At 44.0% G+C, this 20382-nt stretch overlaps 1 protein-coding gene across 1 annotated transcript; it reads right to left on the bottom strand.

Moving 5' to 3' along the window:
- Positions 1 to 11262: 11262 nt before the first annotated feature.
- CEBPB (CCAAT enhancer binding protein beta) lies at positions 11263 to 12517 on the bottom strand. The gene has a single exon (XM_039499488.1). It carries the CDS (start codon positions 12262 to 12264, stop codon positions 11296 to 11298), a length of 969 nt encoding a protein of 322 aa, XP_039355422.1. The 5' UTR covers positions 12265 to 12517; the 3' UTR covers positions 11263 to 11295.
- Positions 12518 to 20382: the final 7865 nt, after the last annotated feature.

The following is a 20382-nucleotide window of genomic DNA, read 5'->3' as shown; positions in this document are numbered from 1 at the left end:
CACAAGCAGTTCCACTGAAGTCAGTGGGATCACTTCTAGAGGAAGGTACAACTTGGCATGGGCCAGGGTGGCCCGGCTGGGCTCTATCTAGTAGCTAGCAAGAGGTTAGATGGTGTCCCAAGGACACAGATGCTAGTAAGGGGGCGGCGTGCTGCTGCACTGCCCCAAGAGTGCTTCTTTCACTCTGTGGCCTTGGGCAACTCACTCCATCTCTCCAGCTGTAAAATGGGGATACTTAGACTTGCCCATCTGCATAAGGTGCGTTGAGAGCCATGGATGCAAAGCCCTACAGAATGCTAATTGTCATTATTAGCTTACCTGTACAGCATCATGCTTATGGTGCTGTAGAAATGTAATCATTATAATCATGCTTTTCAGGAATTACTTGCAACAATTAGACTGGTCAATGCACCGCTGCCACTCTCCGTACCTGCTTTATCCATTGCCTTCCAAGCTGCAGAAGCCCATAGATCATGGCACCAGCTCTTGCTGATCTAGAACGGATTATTGCTTAGGAAGCTTCTGATTACCAGCCAGGTTCTAACACTCAGCTCTGAAATATCAGCTCGCCCAGCCCTTGCCAGCATACATGATAAAGGGCTCTCGATACACCACTGACAGTAAATCAGGATTCCTTTTGGCCCATGTGAGTGCAAGTTGATCTACAACATCTCACTTAACACCTTTCTGAGCATCCAGTCCCTGCTTTACATTTCCCTCCCTGCAGACTATGCATAAACCACTGCCACATCATAGCAATAGCCAACAGGCTTGTCAGCTGCATTTGAAACTCTAAAGGCCCCAATTCAACAAAGTATATAAGCACATGGTAACCTTTAACCACAGGTTTATGTTCACTTCTATTCAGCAAAGCACTTAAACATGTGCTTAGCTTTATCATAGAATCATAGACTGGAAGGGACCTTGAGAGGTCATCTAGTCCAGTCCCCTGCATTTGTGGCAGGACTAAGTATTATCTAGGACCATCCTTGACACGTGTTTGTCTAACATTGCTCTAAAAAATCTCCAATGCTGGAGATTCCACAACCTCCCTAGGCAATTTACTCCAGTGCTTAACCACCCTGACAGTTTGGAAGTTTTTCCTAAAGTCCAACCTAAACCTCCCTTTCTGCAATTTAAGCCCATTGCTTCTTGTCCTATCCTCAGAGGTTAAGAACAACAATTCTTCTCCCTCCTCCTTGTAACAACCTTTTATGTACTTGAAAACTGTGATCATATCCCCTCTCAGTCTTCTCTTCTCCAGACTAAACAAACCCAATTTTTTCAATCATGCCTCATAGGTCATGTTTTCTAGCCCTTTAATCATTTTTGTTGCTCTTCTCTGGACTTTCTCCAATTTGTGCACATCTTTCCTGACATGTGGTGCCCAGAACTGGACACAATACTCCGGTTGAGGCCTAATCAGCATGGAGCAGAGTGGAAGAGTTGCTTCTCATGTCTTGCTTACAACACTCCTGCTAATACATCCCAGGATGATGTTCGCTTTTTTTGCAACAGTGTTACACTGTTGATTCATATTTGGCTGATGACCCCCAGATCCCTTTCCGCATTACTCCTTCCTAGGCAGTCATTTCCCATTTTGTATGTGTGCAACTGATTGTTCCTTCCTAAGTGGAGTACTTTGCAGTTGTTCTTATTGAATTTCATCCTATTTACTTCAGACCATTTCTCCAGTTTGTCATGGGCTTACGTACTTTATTGAACTGGGGTCCAATGCTGGCTGCCAGGGTGCAGAGGAGGAAGGTAGCATCTGATTCTCTCCCTAGCTGTAATATGTGTTCATCCCCTGGATAGTACAAAATGCTGCTTCCCTCCCTCATTGTACAGAGAGCCTGTGAAATCACCCCATCCTCAGACAGCTCCACATTCCTCCTTTTGATTGATTGTGTGTATGCTAGGTGCTGTACAAACAGAGGACACAATCACTTCCCCAAAGACTGTACAATCACAGGCCTCAATCCTGCAATGATTTATGCATGTGTTTATCTCTTCTTTCACGGATAGTCCACTGAAGCCAATAAGACTGCTTGGATGCATAAAATTAAGCATGTCTTTGTGGGATCAGGTCTAAGAAGATGGTGGATAGATAAAAAACACTAGACAAATAGGATCCAGTTCAAAATTCCCCTCCCTGCTTTCAAAGTCCTCCAGCTGAATTCCCTGACCTAGTTTATCTCTAGTGCTGTGTCCTTTCTCACTGGTGTAGCAGGCAAGAGCCTTCTTCTCTGCAGCTCCTGCCATCCCAAACAGCTGCTCTGGATCTTTCCAGTGCAATGGCTCATCATCAATTTTCATATCTCTCATTTCCCCTTTTATAGCACCTTCCATTTGAGGATCTCAAATGCTTTACAACCATTAATGGATTTATCCACTCAATAGCCTGATGAGGAAGAATAAATCTTATTTTTCTCCATTTTGCGAATAGGGAAACTAAGATGAAGCACAGTTAATTTTTCAGAAAACTTCATGTATTGTATGTACAAAAATGCACACACTTTTGTGTGCCTATTTAACCATGATATATGTGTAGTCATGGTAACTGCACACACAAATGACTGGTTAGATATGTATCAGAGGAGTAGCCGTGTTAGTCTATATCCACAAAAACAACAAGGAGTCTGGTGGCACCTTAAAGACTAACAGATTTATTTGGGCATAAGTTTTTGTGGGTAAAAAAACACTTCTTCAGATGCATGGAGTGAAAATTACAGATACGGCCATAAATATACTGGTACATGAGGAGAAGGGAGTTACCTTACAAGTGGAGAACCAGTGATGACAAGGTCAATTCAGTCAGGGTGGATGTGGTCTGCTCCCAATAACTGATGAGGAGGTGTCAATACCAAGAGAGGGAAAATTGCTTTTGTAGTGAGCCAGCCACTCCCAGTCCCTATTCAAGCCCAAATTAATGGTGTTAAGTTTGCAAATGAATTGTAGTTCTGCAGTTTCTCTTTGAAGTCTGTTTTTGAAGTTTTTTTGTGGAAGGTTGGCTACTTTTAAATCTGTTATTGAATGTCCAGGGAGATTGAAGTGTTCTCCTATTGGCTTTTGTATGTTACCATTCCTGATGTCTGATTTGTGTCCATTTATTCTTTTATGTAGAGACTGTCCAGTTTTGCCAATGCACATGGCAGAGGGGCATTGCTGGTTAGATATGAAACAGATCATTTGCACCTGCCATTACTGCAACTGCATTCACAATTGGAGCTACACATATGTGCATACATCTTCCTGTGAATATAGGCATAATTAACTTCTAAGTCTTAGTTAATCAGTGGCAGCGCCAGGCCTAGAACCCCCGCCTTCTGATTCACAGGCCTATGCCTAACCACGTCATTGATCCCCATTCCTTTTCATTTTTCTCCCTGTTTTAACTTTGTTAATGATTTAACTTTGCACACCTGTTGTTATTTAGCTCTCTAAGTGTCTGGGAATCCAGTGTGTCTGATGGACACTGTGTACATATACAGCTGTAGTGTTAGTCTTTTGTCTTCCATTCTGGTTTCTCAGAACTAGGGACCTGATGCAGCAAGTTACTTGAGCACACGTTTAACTTTAAGCACAGAAGTGTTCACTGCCACCATGGCTCATTAGCAATAGCTGAAGTGGCAGGCAGAGTTGTAGGAAAGATATCTTTATTGAGCATGCAGATAGGCCTGTGTTACAGGCTGAGGCTCTAGAGTTTTAAGTGTAAGAGGACTGGGCCAGCTTGCACTCTTGGGCCCCCTGATACCAACTGCTAGACTAAGTCCCTCTTGGAACGTGACCTTCTTTCTTTAGTTCCATTAATTATTCTATAGTGAGCTGTTCCCTCAACTTCATTGTGACTACTCAGGTGCTTACAGTTAAGCCTGTATTAAGGACCTTGCTGAATCATGTTCTAGATTAGCTTTCTGGCTTTTTGTTTTCTAAAAAGCCCATAAGGACATAGACAATATTTCACCTAACTGAATAAGACATCTAGACAATTAGGAGTGGAGCAAATCAGTGTCAGAAACATCCACCCTAGGGTGACCAGATGTCCCAATTTTATAGGGACAGTCCTGAATTTTGGGTCTTTATCTTATATCAACTCCTATTACCACCACCTCCCGCCCCCACTCCCATCCCGATTTTTCACATTTGCTGTCTGGTCACCCTAATCCACCCCCAGAACCATTGTCTATGGCAGATGCTGGGGAATTTAGCGAAACAGCTTTTCTATTAGCTGGCCAGCAGTGCTTTTCCCCTCTGCCTGTTGAATGGGCTCCAGGCACTTTCTCTTGTTCCTGTGATTCCCTTCCTGATTTACTTCAGCCAAGTAATTGTTTCATCATGTTGCACAGAAATATTTTCCCAGTACATCACTGTGACATTCATTTCTGAAACCAATGTTCCTCGGCTCACTGATACATAACATAAATCATGCTCCCTGAGCTTCTGCAGACCCAGATCACAGGCAGCCCAGCGTAGAAGGGAGCAGTCGATAGGGTATAAATCAGAGGGATTTTTACATTATTTTTAGAGTCCTATTTACTGTTTCTGTAATTTGGAGGCATCGTTGATGCAATACCTACCACAGGCTTCATTATCTGCTGTTGCAATATACTAATAAGCCAAAGTATTTATAGAAAAATAAACAAGCCATGATGGTGCTGGTTTTAATGGGGGGGGACAGAAACCATTAAACTCTGTAGGCCCTATCAACAACTTTATTTCCTCACTTCATTCTGATTGGCTCAGTGTGCAGACTTGTTCTGTGTTAGAGCCAATCAGAAACAGGTCTGTTCACAAAAGGTCAGTGTTTTTAAAGAGAACTGCATACAGGGAATATGTTGGATTTGTAGAGGCTATTTTTTTTTCATTGTATTAATTGCATGAAATTACAACATGGGACCTAAGTAAAACCCCAGATGCAAACACCCCTGAACTTTGAGGAAGTGCTTTGATACCCATGTGACTGATAGGTGCCTCAAAAATATCACAGATAGGAGAGGAAAGGACAGGACAGGATGAAGATCAAGACCCCCATGTGGATCCAAATTTGTATCTAGAGTCTGTCCCTTTAATGGACTGAGCAAAACTGGATCTAAACACTCCAAACTTTGGGGAGGTTGAAAGCAGATGAAGATCAGAACATTGTGGCTCTGTGTGAAATTGGTGGCAGCCAGTTGAAGGTCTGGGTCCGAATTCAGCTCTAGGGTAAATGGCGGCACCTCCATTTATGTCAGTGACATCATTTACAATCGAGCTGAATTTAACCCCTCCTGTCTCAGAATATAATCACTCACTTTTCTAGGGGGGACCAAAAGCTTCCATACAATAAAATAAAATAGAAAACAGTTGAGCAGGCAGGTGGTAACAGTTTCCAAAAGGCACTTTGGTTGTGAATGAATCATACTGATGGAGAGTCAGAATTAGGATGAATTCAGCGGTTTCACTTCACAGGAACTCATGAATACATTTCCTTTGGCTTTGGCCCAACTGGGATTACACCCCCCTAAAATTATTTTTTGAGCTTCAGGTTCAAACATATCCAGAAATTCAAAGTGCAGGTCAATTGTAGCTTCACCTAGTTTTGCATTAGGACCATATGGAACCATGGGTTTCACATGAGTTTGATGCCAATCCAAAACGGAATCTAATCTATGTGTTTACCTAGGGCACCGGTCACTATAGCAACCCGGTGCTCATCCACCCAGTCTGGATTGAAATGTAGCCCAATTCCACCTGAGAGACTCAAGAACCTCAGGAAACATTTTGAGAGATGTTATCTGAATTTGTCTCAATGCCAAGGAAATTTGCATGGCTTCGCATTCTATTGCAAACACTTCCCATGGCTCAAGTTATGAAGTATCTTTGGAGCTCAGCAAATAATTTGCAAAGGAAAATGTAGAGACTAATAGAGCCTCTTTTCCTATTCAGGGACTATCTGCCAACGGAGATACAATTTCCTCAAATATATTTTCTATTCAACCTCGTCAACTTATTTTATTTTACTTTTTTTCTTACCTTTATGGACTGATCACAAATATTCACAACTTGAGCTGATTTGTTTAGTTGTGATTGGTCAGTTAAGTTTGTGGTGGTGTTCTTGTTCCCTGATTGGATGATAAGTATTTTCAGCCCAAATACTTGTGGTTGTGTGTGAATTTAACTCTACTTTCCATTCACATTGGTTCATGCAAATTTGAAACACATCAATTTGTGCTGATAAAACTGTCTCTCCAATATTTGCACAAAGCAAACATAAAAGGGTGCAAACAGAATTTATTTAAAAATTCATAGGATTTTGTTTGCGTTATTTCATCCAGCTCTAATGTTTAGGAGGACTTGTATGTAGCAAAAGAAGTTAGGGCCCAAGCCATCACTGCCCTCTACATGTTGTGTAGTTATATCATGGCAAACTGGATGCAAATCCTACCCTTTTGATTTATTCATGTTCTACATTCACTTTGTAAGTATGTGACTGACTGCACAAGGTGCAGGGAGATAATTGGACCCTGAAGTTAAAATATAAACCTAACTGATGAGGTATATTCTGGCTTCCAATTTTTTTTTCTGGTTTCTTAAATCAGATTTTATTTTGAGTTGCAGCATCCTTCCTTCTAATTGAGGACTACTGTGATTGCAAGGGTAAATCTCAGTCATCAAAACTTAGTTATACGGCCTCATTTATAGTTTCCCTGGGCTGTTTTTTTAGATATTTGATGGCTCTCACATGATTTCAAGAAGACAAACCTGTTGTTATTAAATTAATATACGACTGACCCTTCCAATAATCTTTTTGTGCATGTTTGTAAGATTGCATTTATTCATGTGACACAGGAAAAAATGAATGCAGACACAAACAAGGGTAATTTTTAACAATAACTCCTACTGCTGCAAATTCCAGGGGTAACTAATGGAAGGCAATGCGAGTTAAGCATCTTTAGAATGTGAAGCAACAGCATATACGATCAGCAATGCAGAAAACTATTGCTAAAATATCTGTGACACGCAGATGCCATGGTGACAAGTGTAGTACAAGGTAGACAGATTGACAGATAACTTGCTTAAAAGTGAGAACTTGTTAATATTTTAAATTATGTTTATTTAAACAATACATTTTGAGGAATGGATGTTCTGTTGTGGAATTAAATACCACTGAATCCAAATGGTGTAGCACAGGGGTTCTCAACCTTTTTCTCTCTGAGGCCTCCCGCAACATACTATAAAAACTTCACAGCCCACCTGTGCCACAACACCTATTTTTATGCATCTAAAAGCCAGGGCCAGCGTTAGGGGGTAGCAAGCAGGGCAACTGCACGGGACCCATGCCACATGGGGCCCTGCGAAGCTAAGTTACTTAGGCTTCAGCTTCAGCCTTGGGGTGGGCAGGGTTCAGGGCCCCAGGCTTCAGGCCCATGCGGTCGAGCTTCAGCTTTCTGCCCTGGTCCCCAGCAAATCTAATGCTGATCCTGCTTGGCAGACCCCCTGAAACCTTCTGTGGCCGCCCAGGGGTTCTGGACCCCTGTTGAGAACAACTGGTGTAGCAGATTCAGAAGTGGGATTTAGAATCCTTTAGAAACAGAATGGCAGGGATTGTATGTTCTCATTAGGAATATTTTATTTCTAAAGATGGGGAAATTCTGCTATCTCCTACCCCAGCAAAACCCCACTGGGGTCAGCAAGCATGAGCTGGTAGAAAAAAAAAGTGTTATTGATAACTTGGGGGAAAAAGGCTGAAATCTGAATGGTACACACGTATTTCAAAGGAGACAAAATTGTGCTCACGGGTCTCATCCTGATCCTTTACTTCAATGGGAGTTTTGCTTGCATATAGACTCCAGGATCACACCCCAAAATATATTTGGCTCCTCAATGAGCGTCCTCAACACAGCGAAACAGAAGAGACAGAGCAAAGTGACAAGTGCGGTGCATGAGGCTCTGTTTTCAATCGGAAATTTATTTTTAATGGGACTCTAGATCAATATTTGAGAATGAGCTAGATTTCGATGGGGATGGTCCCCATTTCTCTGCTGTGATCATACTTCAATGGATTGCACAGATTGCTTTGTTTATTTGTTTTTTTGTTTGTTTTCCCCCAGATAACAGTCCCTGCATATATTATACTACGAAATCTTTTAATTGTGAGGTATTTTTTCTGAAGACTAATATTCCATGACCCATACACACCTAAAATCATTGCAAAGCTGCTCAACTGTAAGGTAGGTGGCTGGATAAAACACACAGAACCAGAGATTCATGAATTCTTATCCTGGCTTTGACACAGATGCCCTCTGAGGCCTATGGCAAATCACAACATTTTGCCTCAGTTTTTATCTGTAAACTAGGGGTAGTAATACTGAACCTACCTCACCAGAGCTCAGTGTTGCACTGATACATCCCAGCTGAGTTACACATGGTCCAAATTAAGGGAGGCATTAGATTCTGTAGCAATAATCCATGTAGTCTTTATATCAATCTGCATAAATGCTGGAAATAGGGATGCAGAGGAGGAGGGGGGGTGCTCCCGCACCCCCTGATATGAAGTGGTTTCCATTATATACCGTGTTTATAGTTTGATTCAGTGGGTCTGAGCACCCCCACTATAAAAATTGTTCAAGTACCCCTGTCAATCTGTCTTGATTACAGCCGTGTGGGTCCCAGTTAAATTATAGCAAGTCCAGGCTTAAAGGCAACGGGTTAGCCCATCCATCATCTGTGGTGCAACTCCACTGCTGGAATTTGGCCCACTGATTTATAATGTTATTTTAAACAAATATTAGGATCTTTAATATGTCTTCTCTTTCAGTTCCATTCCCCCTCACATCTGCCCTCCACACAAAGATTTGGATGGAAATTTTGTCCTTTATAAATGAAATAAGAAATGTTTCTGGCGATATTTCCAGCCCTTCATTCAGCAACTCTAAAGCCAGCAGTCCTCCCATGTAACTCAGAACCATCCCTTACAAGTTTGATAACAAATGGGCCTTCCCTGCAGAGAAGAGAATAGGGTCTAAATATTAGCATAAGTTTTGTAACTAGGAGAACAGTTCAACAGTGGAACCAGTGGTAATGGGAGGTTGTGGAAATCACCATCACTAGGTAGATTCAAGGCAAGACCTTACATCCATCCAGCCTGCAAGAAGCAAACCTGCCACAGTGCAGGAGGGTTGACTAGATAACCCCAAAAAGCCTGATTCTAGGGGCTAAGAAAAGTCCCTTAATTACTTTGTATAAACTGCAAAGCAAAAGGAAAATACAGGTGCACTGAATCTAATCCCTTACTCTTGCATAGCTCCTGCTGAGGGCTATGGGAGATTTGCATGAACAGAGAGTTACTTGATCAACTCCACTGTGGACTCTAGTTTTCCCTGCCTGAGGAGGATGTGATCACTGTGACTGAAAATGAAAAACAACTCCCTCCTAAACCACATATTTTGTCAGTAAAATCAGTATCAACAAACACCAAATTTAAGGCTGCTCCACATCCACTCCCAATCATTGTCCTTTACAGTAAAATATATAACAGGCAGCAAGTTCAAATCCACACCCTTAAAGAAACAGGACATTTGTGCCTTACTGTAAAGCACAGTATAGAGGGGTTAAGGAAATTCTTTCCTGGTAGTTTTCGACATCTGGATTTAGAAGATGGATGTGCTTAGAGGAGACCTAGTATGCTGGAAAATGCTGACTAAGACTTGAACATGTACCCAACTCCCTGCACGTAATCAGCTCTAGGCTGTCGTAACGTTTTACAGACACGTACACAAGAACAAACTATAGAAAGCCAGGTGTAACTCACAGGCCTTGACAAATCCCACATGGTACATCTGCTGGCAGAGCCTCTATTATCTTTGTCACAAAGTTCTTACGGCTCCATACATACATCCTCCTATACCCTAACTTTTACCCTAAACCACATACGTGACCTGTTCACTACCATCACCATTACCACACACCCACCTTTCAAAAACTCAACTGTCTCAGCAGCTTCTTTTAGAAAAACATTTTAAAAAGAAGGCTCAGTAGGAAATTATAGAGAGAGTTGTTCACACATTTATCACTGGGCCTAGTTATGTGTGAGAGAGGTCCCTCATTGCTGGCCCAAATTTACCACCATCCAACAAAAAAAATGCCATGTTATCACTATTCATTGCTGTAAACCACAGAAATCAGAAATGCTGAGTCACAAAACTGAGAGGAGACAAAAACTTGAGCTTTAAAGAAAGAATCCCTCCTCATTTCAAGCTTCCTCCTTTACTTTTTCCTTTTCCCCACCCGCTCCCACGCTTTAACCTTGTCCCTCGCTTGGAGGGACTTTATCAAACATTTTTCATGGTTTGGATGGCACATCTGGGTCTTGGCATGTTGAGAGTTATGAGTGTTGCAAAAAATCCCAAGCAGCATTTAACTCAAGGGATTAGAGGAAATTCAGTGAGGCAGCAAGGGGGAACTGGCTGAAGCTCCCACCTCTGCTCTTCTCTAGTTCTCTCCCGTTTTTTTGCTGAGTCACAGAGAAAGTCAAAAGGCCAACAGAAAGCCCTGATTCCTGACACAGCCAGATCTAACTGGCATTTCAACTGATTTCATTCTGGCTTTAAAGTGCCTTTAAAATAAAACAAGTTTCCTTTTTTTCCTAGCCATAAAGTTTATTAAAATTGTTCATTAATGCTTCAAATGTAGCAAGAACGTTTATAGATCCCAAAATATACATATGTGTTTTTCTTATAGAAATATTCTTTATAATAAAAAAAAACCCGCAGGAACATCTTTAACAGATTACTCAATTCATGACTGACAGTTACACGAGATTGCATCATGTGTACACAGCATTCCCAGCCATGTTTAAAGGATTGCATCACTCTCTGCTTTTTCTCTCCCTCTCTCGCTCTGTCTTAAATAACACGAACATTCAACAAGCTCTGCAGAGAGACCGCTTCGGGGAAAGGGGGGCTCGGTGGGACTGTAACATAAAAAAAAAAAATTACCATCTGCAACTGTCATTCCGCCACACGGTGCTGAGGACCCCGGCGCCCGCCAGGAGAGTCCCTCTCCTAGTACAAACAGGCTGCGGCGGAAGTTTCTTTCACCAAATTGCAAAGAAAAGACAACAACAAAACGAAAACCTTGAGTCTCTCCCCATGACTTCCCTCGCCCCGATCCAATCTGTCCTCATAGGGGAGCGAAAAAGCTGCCACCAATCCCCCCCCCCCATCCTCCTCCCCCAAATTCAAGCCCTTTCTCCCCCCTCTCCCCCCCCCCCCCCAACCCCAACCACTGCGGCTCTAGCAGTGTCCAGCGGCGGGGCTAGCAGTGGCCAGATGTGGCCAGCAGGGGCTCGGGCAGCTGTTTGAACAAGTTCCTGAGGGTGCTCAGCTCCCGGGAGAGCTGCTCCACTTTCTTTTGCAGCCGCTCGTTCTCGGCGGTCAGTTCCAAGACTTTGTGCTGCGTCTCCAGGTTGCGCAGTTTGGCTTTGTCCCGGCTCTTGCGCACCGCGATGTTGTTCCTCTCCCGGCGGATCTTGTACTCGTCGCTGTGCTTGTCCACGCTCTTCTTGGACTTGTTCTTGCCCCCAGGGGTCCCGGCGTAGCCCCCGCCGCCGGATTTGGAGGAATCGGACGGGTTGGGGGTGCCGGGGGGGCTGGAAGAGGACGACGTGGACAGGTTGCCGCTGCTGCCGCTTGGCACCGATTGGTAACCCAGGTAGGAGCGCATGGTGCTGCCGTAGGGGGAGGACATGCCCCCCGGCCCCGCGCCCCCTTCTTCCTTGTGGGGCCCTTTGCAAGAGTCCAGGGACTCGAAGACCGGCTCCACTTTGGTCTCCACGATCTGGGGCGGGAAGCAGGTCAGCAGCCCCCCCGGCTTGTGGCCCTGGCCGGCGCCCGGGTGGCCGTGCCTGGGCAGGCTGATGTAGGTGTAGTCGGGCTTCTTGCTGCCGCCTTTATAGTCCTCGGAGAAGAGGTCGGAGAGGAAATCTTGGCTGCTGCTGCTGCTGCAGGGAGGCTCAAAGTTGCCCCCTGCTGCGGGAGGAGGCTGCTGCTGCGGCGGCGGCGGCTGGGATGCTAAGGGGTCCAGGTAATGGCTGATGTCGATGGTTCTCTCGTGGTCCCCGACGGTGAACTCAGACATGGAGCGGCCCCCTGCCGCCCGCGGGTGCACCTTGCTCAGAGCAGCCAGACAGTCCGCCTCGTAATAGAAATTAGCCACTTCCATGGATTTAAAGGCGGGCGGCTGGATGGGGAGGCATGCTGGGTCCCAGGCCACCAGGCGTTGCATGAAAGCAAAGGGGGGGTGCAGGGAGGAGGAGACAGCGCAGGGGGGGCCCCCCAGCCACAGGATCAAGCTGCCAAAGGTGACGTGGGGGGCCTGCAACTCCTGCCTCAGTCTCTAGCGCTGGGTCCGGCTTCCCAGCTGTGCTGCCCACCTGGGCTGGCTCAGATCCTGCTGCGGCGGCGGCTGCTGCTTCTCCTCCGGACCATCTGGTTCTAGGTCCCGAGTCCTAAAGTCTCTGACTTAGGAAAGTTCCTTTGCTGTTATTTATAGGGGCGGTGGATCCCATGGCAACAGGAACGTCACTGGCTGGCTGGCTGCCACCTGGTGCACACTTTGTACAGTTGTAATTGTAAACTACCGCCTCTAGCTCCGCGGGAGGCACTTGGTGTGTGTGACTCTGACCTAGTCATTCATAAGAAAAACAGGGCTGGCTTGGGAGCGGAGGGGACTTATTCTCCCCATCATTAAAGGGAGGGAAAGATCTGAGCCGGAGAAAGGGAGCGCAGCCTTCTCCTTTCTTCTCTCCAGCTGTTGTCAAATCTCCAGGAGATGTCACTGGATGGTAATCAACCCTGGTGTGACCTGAGGACATGGACACAACTGCACGCACAGTGGGACACTGCCTCTGCCCATGTACCAGTATGGGCATAAACCCTTGAGTCTCTCCCCTGCCCGATCCAATCTGTCCTCAGAGAGGAGGAAAAAGCAGCCACCCAGATCCATCCTTCTTCCCCAGATTTCAGCCCTTTTCTTCTCCGTCCCCATCCCAAACCACTCAGCAGCGTCCAGCTGTGGGGACAGCAAGTGGCCAGATGTGGCTAATAGAGACAAGTATGGGCTGGATCCATTGCCGCTGAGGCTTGTGATGTCTGTAGATTTCATCTGTAGTTCTTAAAGTGTTGTACAAAGGCTCCGGAGAGTGTCGGTATTCTCATTTTACATATTAAGGCACAGAGGTTAAGTGATTTACCCAAGGTAGCTCATCCAGTCAGGGGTAAAGCCAGGCAGAGCCATCCCTTGGGTACGGCGAATTGGGGCGACCACTCTGGGCCCCACGCTTTGGTAGGCCCTGCAGGCCAATGCAATTGGCTGGTGTGGTCGGTCCCATAAGGGACGGGTCAGTCCCAGAAGTGACAGATTCGTTACTTCCACCCTGGGCCCGTACCCCCCTAGAGACAGCCCTGGAGCCAGGAATAGAAGCCAGATCTTAATACCAATTCAGTGCCCTATGAGTTTTATCATGCTGGCAGGCAAAATTGTCCCATACAGACGCACTCAGAACCAGGTTGCCACCGTGGGTGTAAAAAGCATACTGTGTTGGGCTCAAACCAGCGTAAGGCACTGCCTCAGAAGACCCTTTCTGTATCTGGCCGTGATTAGAAGTGCCAGGCAAATCCAAAACTCCCCTTCCCACCTCTGTGTGCAGGGCCGATGGCCTTAAAGTTTGGCCTGGTATGTTTGCCTTATATGGTATGTTGCAATTGTCAGAGTACACAAGTGCTATGGAGTTTGTGCTCTGGGAGTTGTATTTAAAATTAATGGAAAAAAGTGAGATATATACACGTAAAGGCATGGGATGCTATGATTTATTAATTTATTAAGCAGAATTGACTTGGAGGGGCCATGGTAAATTTGGGAAATAAGAATAAATTCTTAAGTCCATTTTAATTAAAGACACCCACCTTGGGAATCAAACTTATGTTTTCCCTTTTACTCCCAGATTTACCTGTTTACAAGCTGGTGATTCATGCTCAGAATAAAAGACATCAATTTAAAACAAAACATATAATTAAAGGAAGTAGGAGTGTCCTTCGTTTCAGTAAAGAAGACCAACACTGCAGAGAAAATGACACTGCCTCATAGAATAATGTGAAGCAATCCTGCGGTGTGGGAAATATTGCAACGTTAAGCCAGAGGAACAGGTATTGCATTATACGATTCAAACAGTCAACTGTTCATGAATGTTCAAACCTCAGACTTTGAAAAGAGGAAGAATTAAAAAATCAGCCTATGAAGCTCGCTTTTTCTTTCTTTCTTTCTTTCTTTCTTTCTTTCTTTCTTTCTTTCTTTCTTTCTTTCTTTCTTTCTTTCTTTCTTTCTTTCTTCAAAAGTTTTAAACTTCAGTAGCAAATGTACACTAACAGGTTTGTAGACTTCTAATATTTCTGTCTTTATGCAGTAGTCTTTGGTGAATTACATTTGTTAATAAGGATATTTAGTTGTGGAGTTGGGCTTGGACAAAGAATTCTGGATCCAGAATGTCTATAGATCCAAACATCTCTACAGAATGCAAATATTGGTAAGTTGCGGTGAGCCAGGGCTTGCTCTTATGGCTATTTACACTCCCATTCTGTGTCTTCATCCTCCTAAAGAGTTTTTGCTCTGGAAAGCTGCTCTGTGTAGGTATTGAGATGTAGACATTCCTATTAAAGGGAGCTGAGCTCTGGTTCTTTCTCCAAGAAGCAATTGAGAGTAGCAGCACTTTTTATTAATGCTGATCCAAAATTTTCTGTCAAAACATTTTGACAATTGGGTTATTGACAACATGACATTTTTTGCACAAAGTGTCTGCTTTTCTAGAATATTTTTGTTGTTGAGGGAGGCCTGAATATTGTTATATTTTGTTTTTGTTCAAAGCATTTCATTTTCTCAAAAAAAATATTTTTTTTCGCTTGGAAAAATTCCCCAATTTCCAACCAGCTCTATTTCTAATGCAATAAAACACAAATTCTTACTGCTTTGCTTGAACAAGAAGAAAGATGTGAACAGTGAAAGAGGGAAACAAAATTAGTGTCAAAGGAAAAAAGAACAGCCTAGTCAGATCTGTTTTACAGAAATCACTCCCATCATGTCTTGGATTCTGCTCCCAGATTCACAACTCCCCGGTAGCATCACAGTAGCACCTTGTTTCCCAATGTGCTCTTTTCCCAGGCTCAGACCTATACCAAAGCATTGCAGAAGCTCTCCCTCTCTTTCAGTGGTTCCAGGATCTCCAGTTCTGCACCCACCTCTTTCTACAGTCCAGAAAGAGCTGGTGTTAGCTTTGGGCAGAGGACATCTGTATAATGCCAACAGATCAAAGAGTGAAGTGTTCATAAGATCTGCCTGCTGAAATTACACTGTTAGCTGCTCTCTAGTCAGACTGCATTTGGATAAAACCTGAAAATACTTCCCACTGCAAATTGTTAACTTGTTTTTTATTATTTGTATTGCAATTAGTCACTAGAGATCTCAGCGTGATCTCCATTGTGCTGGGCACTGTACAGACATATAGTAAGAGACAGGTTCAGTCGCAAAAAGTTGCAGTATCAAAGACAAGACATAATTTCAAACAAACAGGAGGAGGAGGAGCAGGAACAAGTTGTTACCACAATTTGGAGATGTAATAAGCCGATCAGTAGCTGTAACATTAACTCGCCACCTGCCTAAACATTATCAGCTGGGTGGGTTTTGTAGGCAGCATAACAGAGGTGAGTTAAGATGGTATTTGAAGGAAGAGAAGGTAATGGCTGTATAGATTCTATAGGGGAGTTTTTTCTATGCATATTGTGCAGCATGGGAGAAAGTGCAAAAGTGCTTCTGAAAAAATCGGGTGGATGGGAGGTAGGTAAGCTTTTCTGGTAAGGCTAGCTGGAGGGTCATTGTAACACAGGCTGCCACACGCTGAACTAAAATGTGTATCTTTATCATATTTGGATACAGTGCAGCATGTTCACTCTGTTTTGTCCCCTACTGTAGCCCTTGCTCCCTCACCAGGCACACTGGTCCTTAGTTATGTACACATAACTCTCCACTAACATCGCTTTAAATCACACACCTGCAGTGGAATGTTTTGCACTCATAAGCTGCCACACTACAAACAGCATGTGTCTAACTTCCTGCTTCAGGGGGTGGTCAATACCTGAAGTTTGAGGGAGTTGGATCCCATTCCAATTTACCCTCCCCCGATCGTTACCCTAATCTTCATATACAAATCTACAAATCTTGTTGTTGGGCATAAAATTTCCTTCCCCTTTCAACACCCAGCTACAGTATTTAACTTTGTAGTCTCCTGCAGCAGTGAGTTTCACAGGCTGACTGCACACTGAAGCTGGCCTCATTCAACTCTCTCATTATAGAGCATGTATCAGTGATTGGTTGCCAACCCCTTCTCTCCCTTGTGAACTGGTGATGCTTAGGTATTCTTTAGGCTTCCCCCCTCCCCCGCTTATTTTCTGCTAACGTCTGACCTGGCACACCCAGCCTCTGCAGTGTTAGATTGCTCAATCACTGCGTTATCTGTCTGCGTGTTGCTCTTTGCCCTACAGTGTGCTGAAGAAATGATACCTGGACTCTATAGCCTGTGGGACAACATGACCATAATACCTTCTTCTAACAGATGGCTCTGAAAAATTTCCAGTGAAACTCCAGGGTCAAATCAGCTGCTCTCTGGCCTCTGTGGAAGAAAAAGAGAGAGAGCACAAAGGCACAGAGGGAAGGGGCCAGCTAACAATGATGAGTCAAATCATTCGGTCTTCACTCCTATATCACAGGCAAAGTTCCTGTTGATGTCAATGGGCGTGTCGGGTGCTCAGCACCTCTCAGGATGTAGCCCAATGGCAATTTTGCCTCATTGAGGACTGCAGGATTTGGCCTGGTTGTTTATGTTTATGTTTTATTACTGAAAGAGATTTAATTGCTTGCCAAAGACAATTCTTGAGAAGTCCCAGCTCAGTATTAGGTTAGAGGTTATGATCTTGACAGTTATACCCATCTGATGTCACTCCTTGCATCCGAAGAAGTGAGCTGTAGCTCACGAAAGCTTATGCTAAAATAAATTTGTTAGTCTTTAAGGTGCCACAAGTACTCCTGTTCTTTTTACTCCTGCTCAGGGAATTGTCATCTTTCCTTTGGTCTCCTAAACTGGTGAATTTCTCCTAGATCCTGGAAAATGCAGACAGTGCGATATTGACACTCCTCTCTGTTTTATGCAGGTTCTGAAATGATCCAGTTAGATGAATGGGAAGCTGATATTAGTGGGAAACCACTGCAAGTATCACTTCCTGGTATCAATGGACTCTGGCAGTGATTAGTTTGGGAAATTCCTAATGCAGGAAAGCCACACAAAGGCCTTGAAGTTCCTGACCCAGGTAGATAGTACATCACTATAGACGCTGGAAGTGATAGCACAAAGCATGGAAACGATCTCGAGGATGGCAGAGGGAGAGGAAAAGGGAGGGGAATCCAGTCCTTGGCTGGAAAGTCACAGAAGATTAATAGTTGGAGATTCCCCCCAGTTTTCCCATTACAAACAAATAGCTGAGCTGTGGGTGAAGCTGGTGTGCTATCCTCTTGCCTTTGCAAGTCATTTTTTTTTCACCTGAAAATCAAAGGCCGGGTTCTCAACAGCTGTTGGCTTCTGCTGAATGCAGCAGAGAGGGTGGGCTGTCCCAGCAGGTTACAGGAGCCTTCAGACTGTTCTAACTGGTGTCAGCTGGCAACTGTTCCTTATGGACTATACACCAACTGGAGATAGCCAGAGCATATTGTGCTCCAGCCAACCCTTTCCTGGACATGACCTTCCCCATCCCCAAAACACCCCCTGCACTGGGCTTTGAGGCAGGGCTGCCCGGGGGGGGCAATTTGCCCTGGGCCCCACAGGGGCCCCCATGAGAATATAGTATTCTATAGTATTGCAACTTTTTTTTTTATGGAAGGGGCCTCTGAAATTGCTTTGCCCCAGGCCCCCTGAATCCTCTGGCTGGCCCTGCTTTGAGGAGGGAAGTGTAAGAGCTGCCTATACTGGTTCTACTCCCTCTGGAGCCTCCCCCAGGCTTGGGATATCCCCAGCTAGGGAGTTGGGGGCTGTCTCTGCTCTCAGACTGAGAGGCCCGCAGAGATGGTACAAATGAGTGGAATGAGCCAGAGAAAGTGGCCTCCAAGCTCTAGCACTTCCACATCTTGACCAGCGAACAGCTATGTCTGCCATCATGTTCACCTTCGCATCACAATAATCATGACAAGCCAGCAGTGAACCTCATTCTGACTGGTTTCAGAGTAGCAGCCGTGTTAGTCTGTATCCGCAAAAAGAACAGGAGTACTTGTGGCACCTTAGAGACTAACAAATTTATTTCAGCATGAGCTTTCATGAGCTACAGCTCACTTCTTCGGATGCATAGAATGGAACACACAGACATGAGATATTTATACATACAGAGAACATGAAAAGGTGGAAGTATGCATACCAACAGGAAGAGTCTAATCAATTGAGATGAGCTATCATCTGGAGGAGAAGAAAAAAACTTTTGAAGTGATAATTAAGATGACCCATAGAAGGTGTGAGGAGAACTTAACATAGGGAAATAGATTCAGTTAGTGTAATGACCCAACCATTCCCAGTCTCTGTTTAGGCCTGAGTTAATTGTATCTAATTTGCATATTAATTCGAGTTCAGCAGTCTCTCTTTGGAGTCTGTTTTTGAAGTTTTTTTGTTGCAAAACTGTCACCTTCAAGTCTGTCACTGAGTGGTTAGAGAGGTTGAAGTGTTCTCCCACTGGTTTTTGAATGAAATTCTCTTACCCTTCCAGTGCTCACCTCTCAGCACGGGCGCATAAGGAAGAGAAACGTGACCATATATAGCTGGTGCCACTCTGCTGAATGATATGATACCATTATGATTGGGTGCTTTATAAAGCCTTACACAGAGCTGAGCACATTGTCAGTGCTTTCACAGTTGTTAATAGACAGCTACAGAGGGCTAGATAAAGTATTTTAAAAGGATGCTGTCAAGGCATTCTACAAAGTGTTTAGAATCCTGTTATTTTGGCAATGTTTATAATAAATAATTCACACCCACAGAGAGGCTAGAAGCTGAAATCTGTTTTTTTTTTAACTGAATTTTTTACTCTCTACTTTATGTGCAAACTAGTTTGGCATTGATCAGGACTGACAGAATGGAGCTGTCATTTTCAAAGAGCCATATATATATCTGAAATACATATAAAGAATTATACGGAGTTTGACAACTGAAAGAAAAAGTAAGATTTGGGCTAAAAAATTACAATTTGCTGCTGAAATTCATTCCCTCGTGTAAGTGGGTGCGACTTCAGTTGAAGCCCAGAGAAGTTGCCTCTTACTTAGTCCAAGACTGATTTTGGTCCCCATAGGTCTAGCAAGGTATGTCCTTTTTACTGAAATATATACACTTTATACCATTGCATACATATAATGAAGAGGTTGGTTTCCAGTTAATATTCGTGCTGTGATTGGGTGGAATCTGAACAATCTTCTTGGAGTAGAATCACATTAAGCACAAGCAAAGTCATTGCATTGACTCCACACCTTTAGCTGATTCGCCTTAACATTCCTCACTGTCCCTGTGTAAACAAGCCCTTAGTGAACTGCAGGATTCCGCGACTTTTTTTTTTTTTTTCTCACTGAGTGCATGTGCTTTTAAAGTGCAGTGGCTGAGCTCATACTGCCACCTAGTGACTAGCTGCAGAAAGAACATTTATGACTAAATTTTTCAAAAGGGCTAAGGCCTTGCCTCCATTTGGACTCATGAAATAGGTGTGTGGATTTGTGCTAGCAAAATGAATCACGGATTCAGACACAAAATGTGCTTTCAAAAAAGGATGGCTGGATTTTCTGAAAATGCAGTCCTTATTTAGCATGTCAAAGTGCAGTACACATATTAACTCATTGACTTTATATAGCTAGTTTTCCTAAAAATCTTGTGGATGGTAAATAAACCCAACAACTACTTTGCCTGACACCCACCTTAAGGCAAATTAAATCTGAATATCACATGCTGTGTGGGTTGCTTTATTAAAACAGGATATTTTGAGGAGAGGAATCTGTTCAAAAGAAGAAACTCCACAGGCATGAGTTGAAGGACCTTCTATATTTTAGCCTGTGTGCCATTACTCTTCAGAGCAACATTTGAGCAAGGGTACCCGAATTTTGTCCAAATGATAGCAGCTTGTCAGGAGTCCAAGGGCCATGCCTCCTCTTTAAAATGGATAGACTACAGATACCAGCATTTGGTTCTTCGCCTTGAACCAAATGGAAGGTTGAGATTATGCAGGTGGAAGATGGATGCCAGGCACTGCCCTGACCAACAGCTGCACAGTCTACCACATT

This window comes from Mauremys reevesii, linkage group 13 (genome assembly GCF_016161935.1).
Source record: "Mauremys reevesii isolate NIE-2019 linkage group 13, ASM1616193v1, whole genome shotgun sequence".
NCBI lineage: Eukaryota > Metazoa > Chordata > Testudines > Geoemydidae > Mauremys > Mauremys reevesii.
This window is presented reverse-complemented; position numbering and strand designations above follow the sequence as displayed.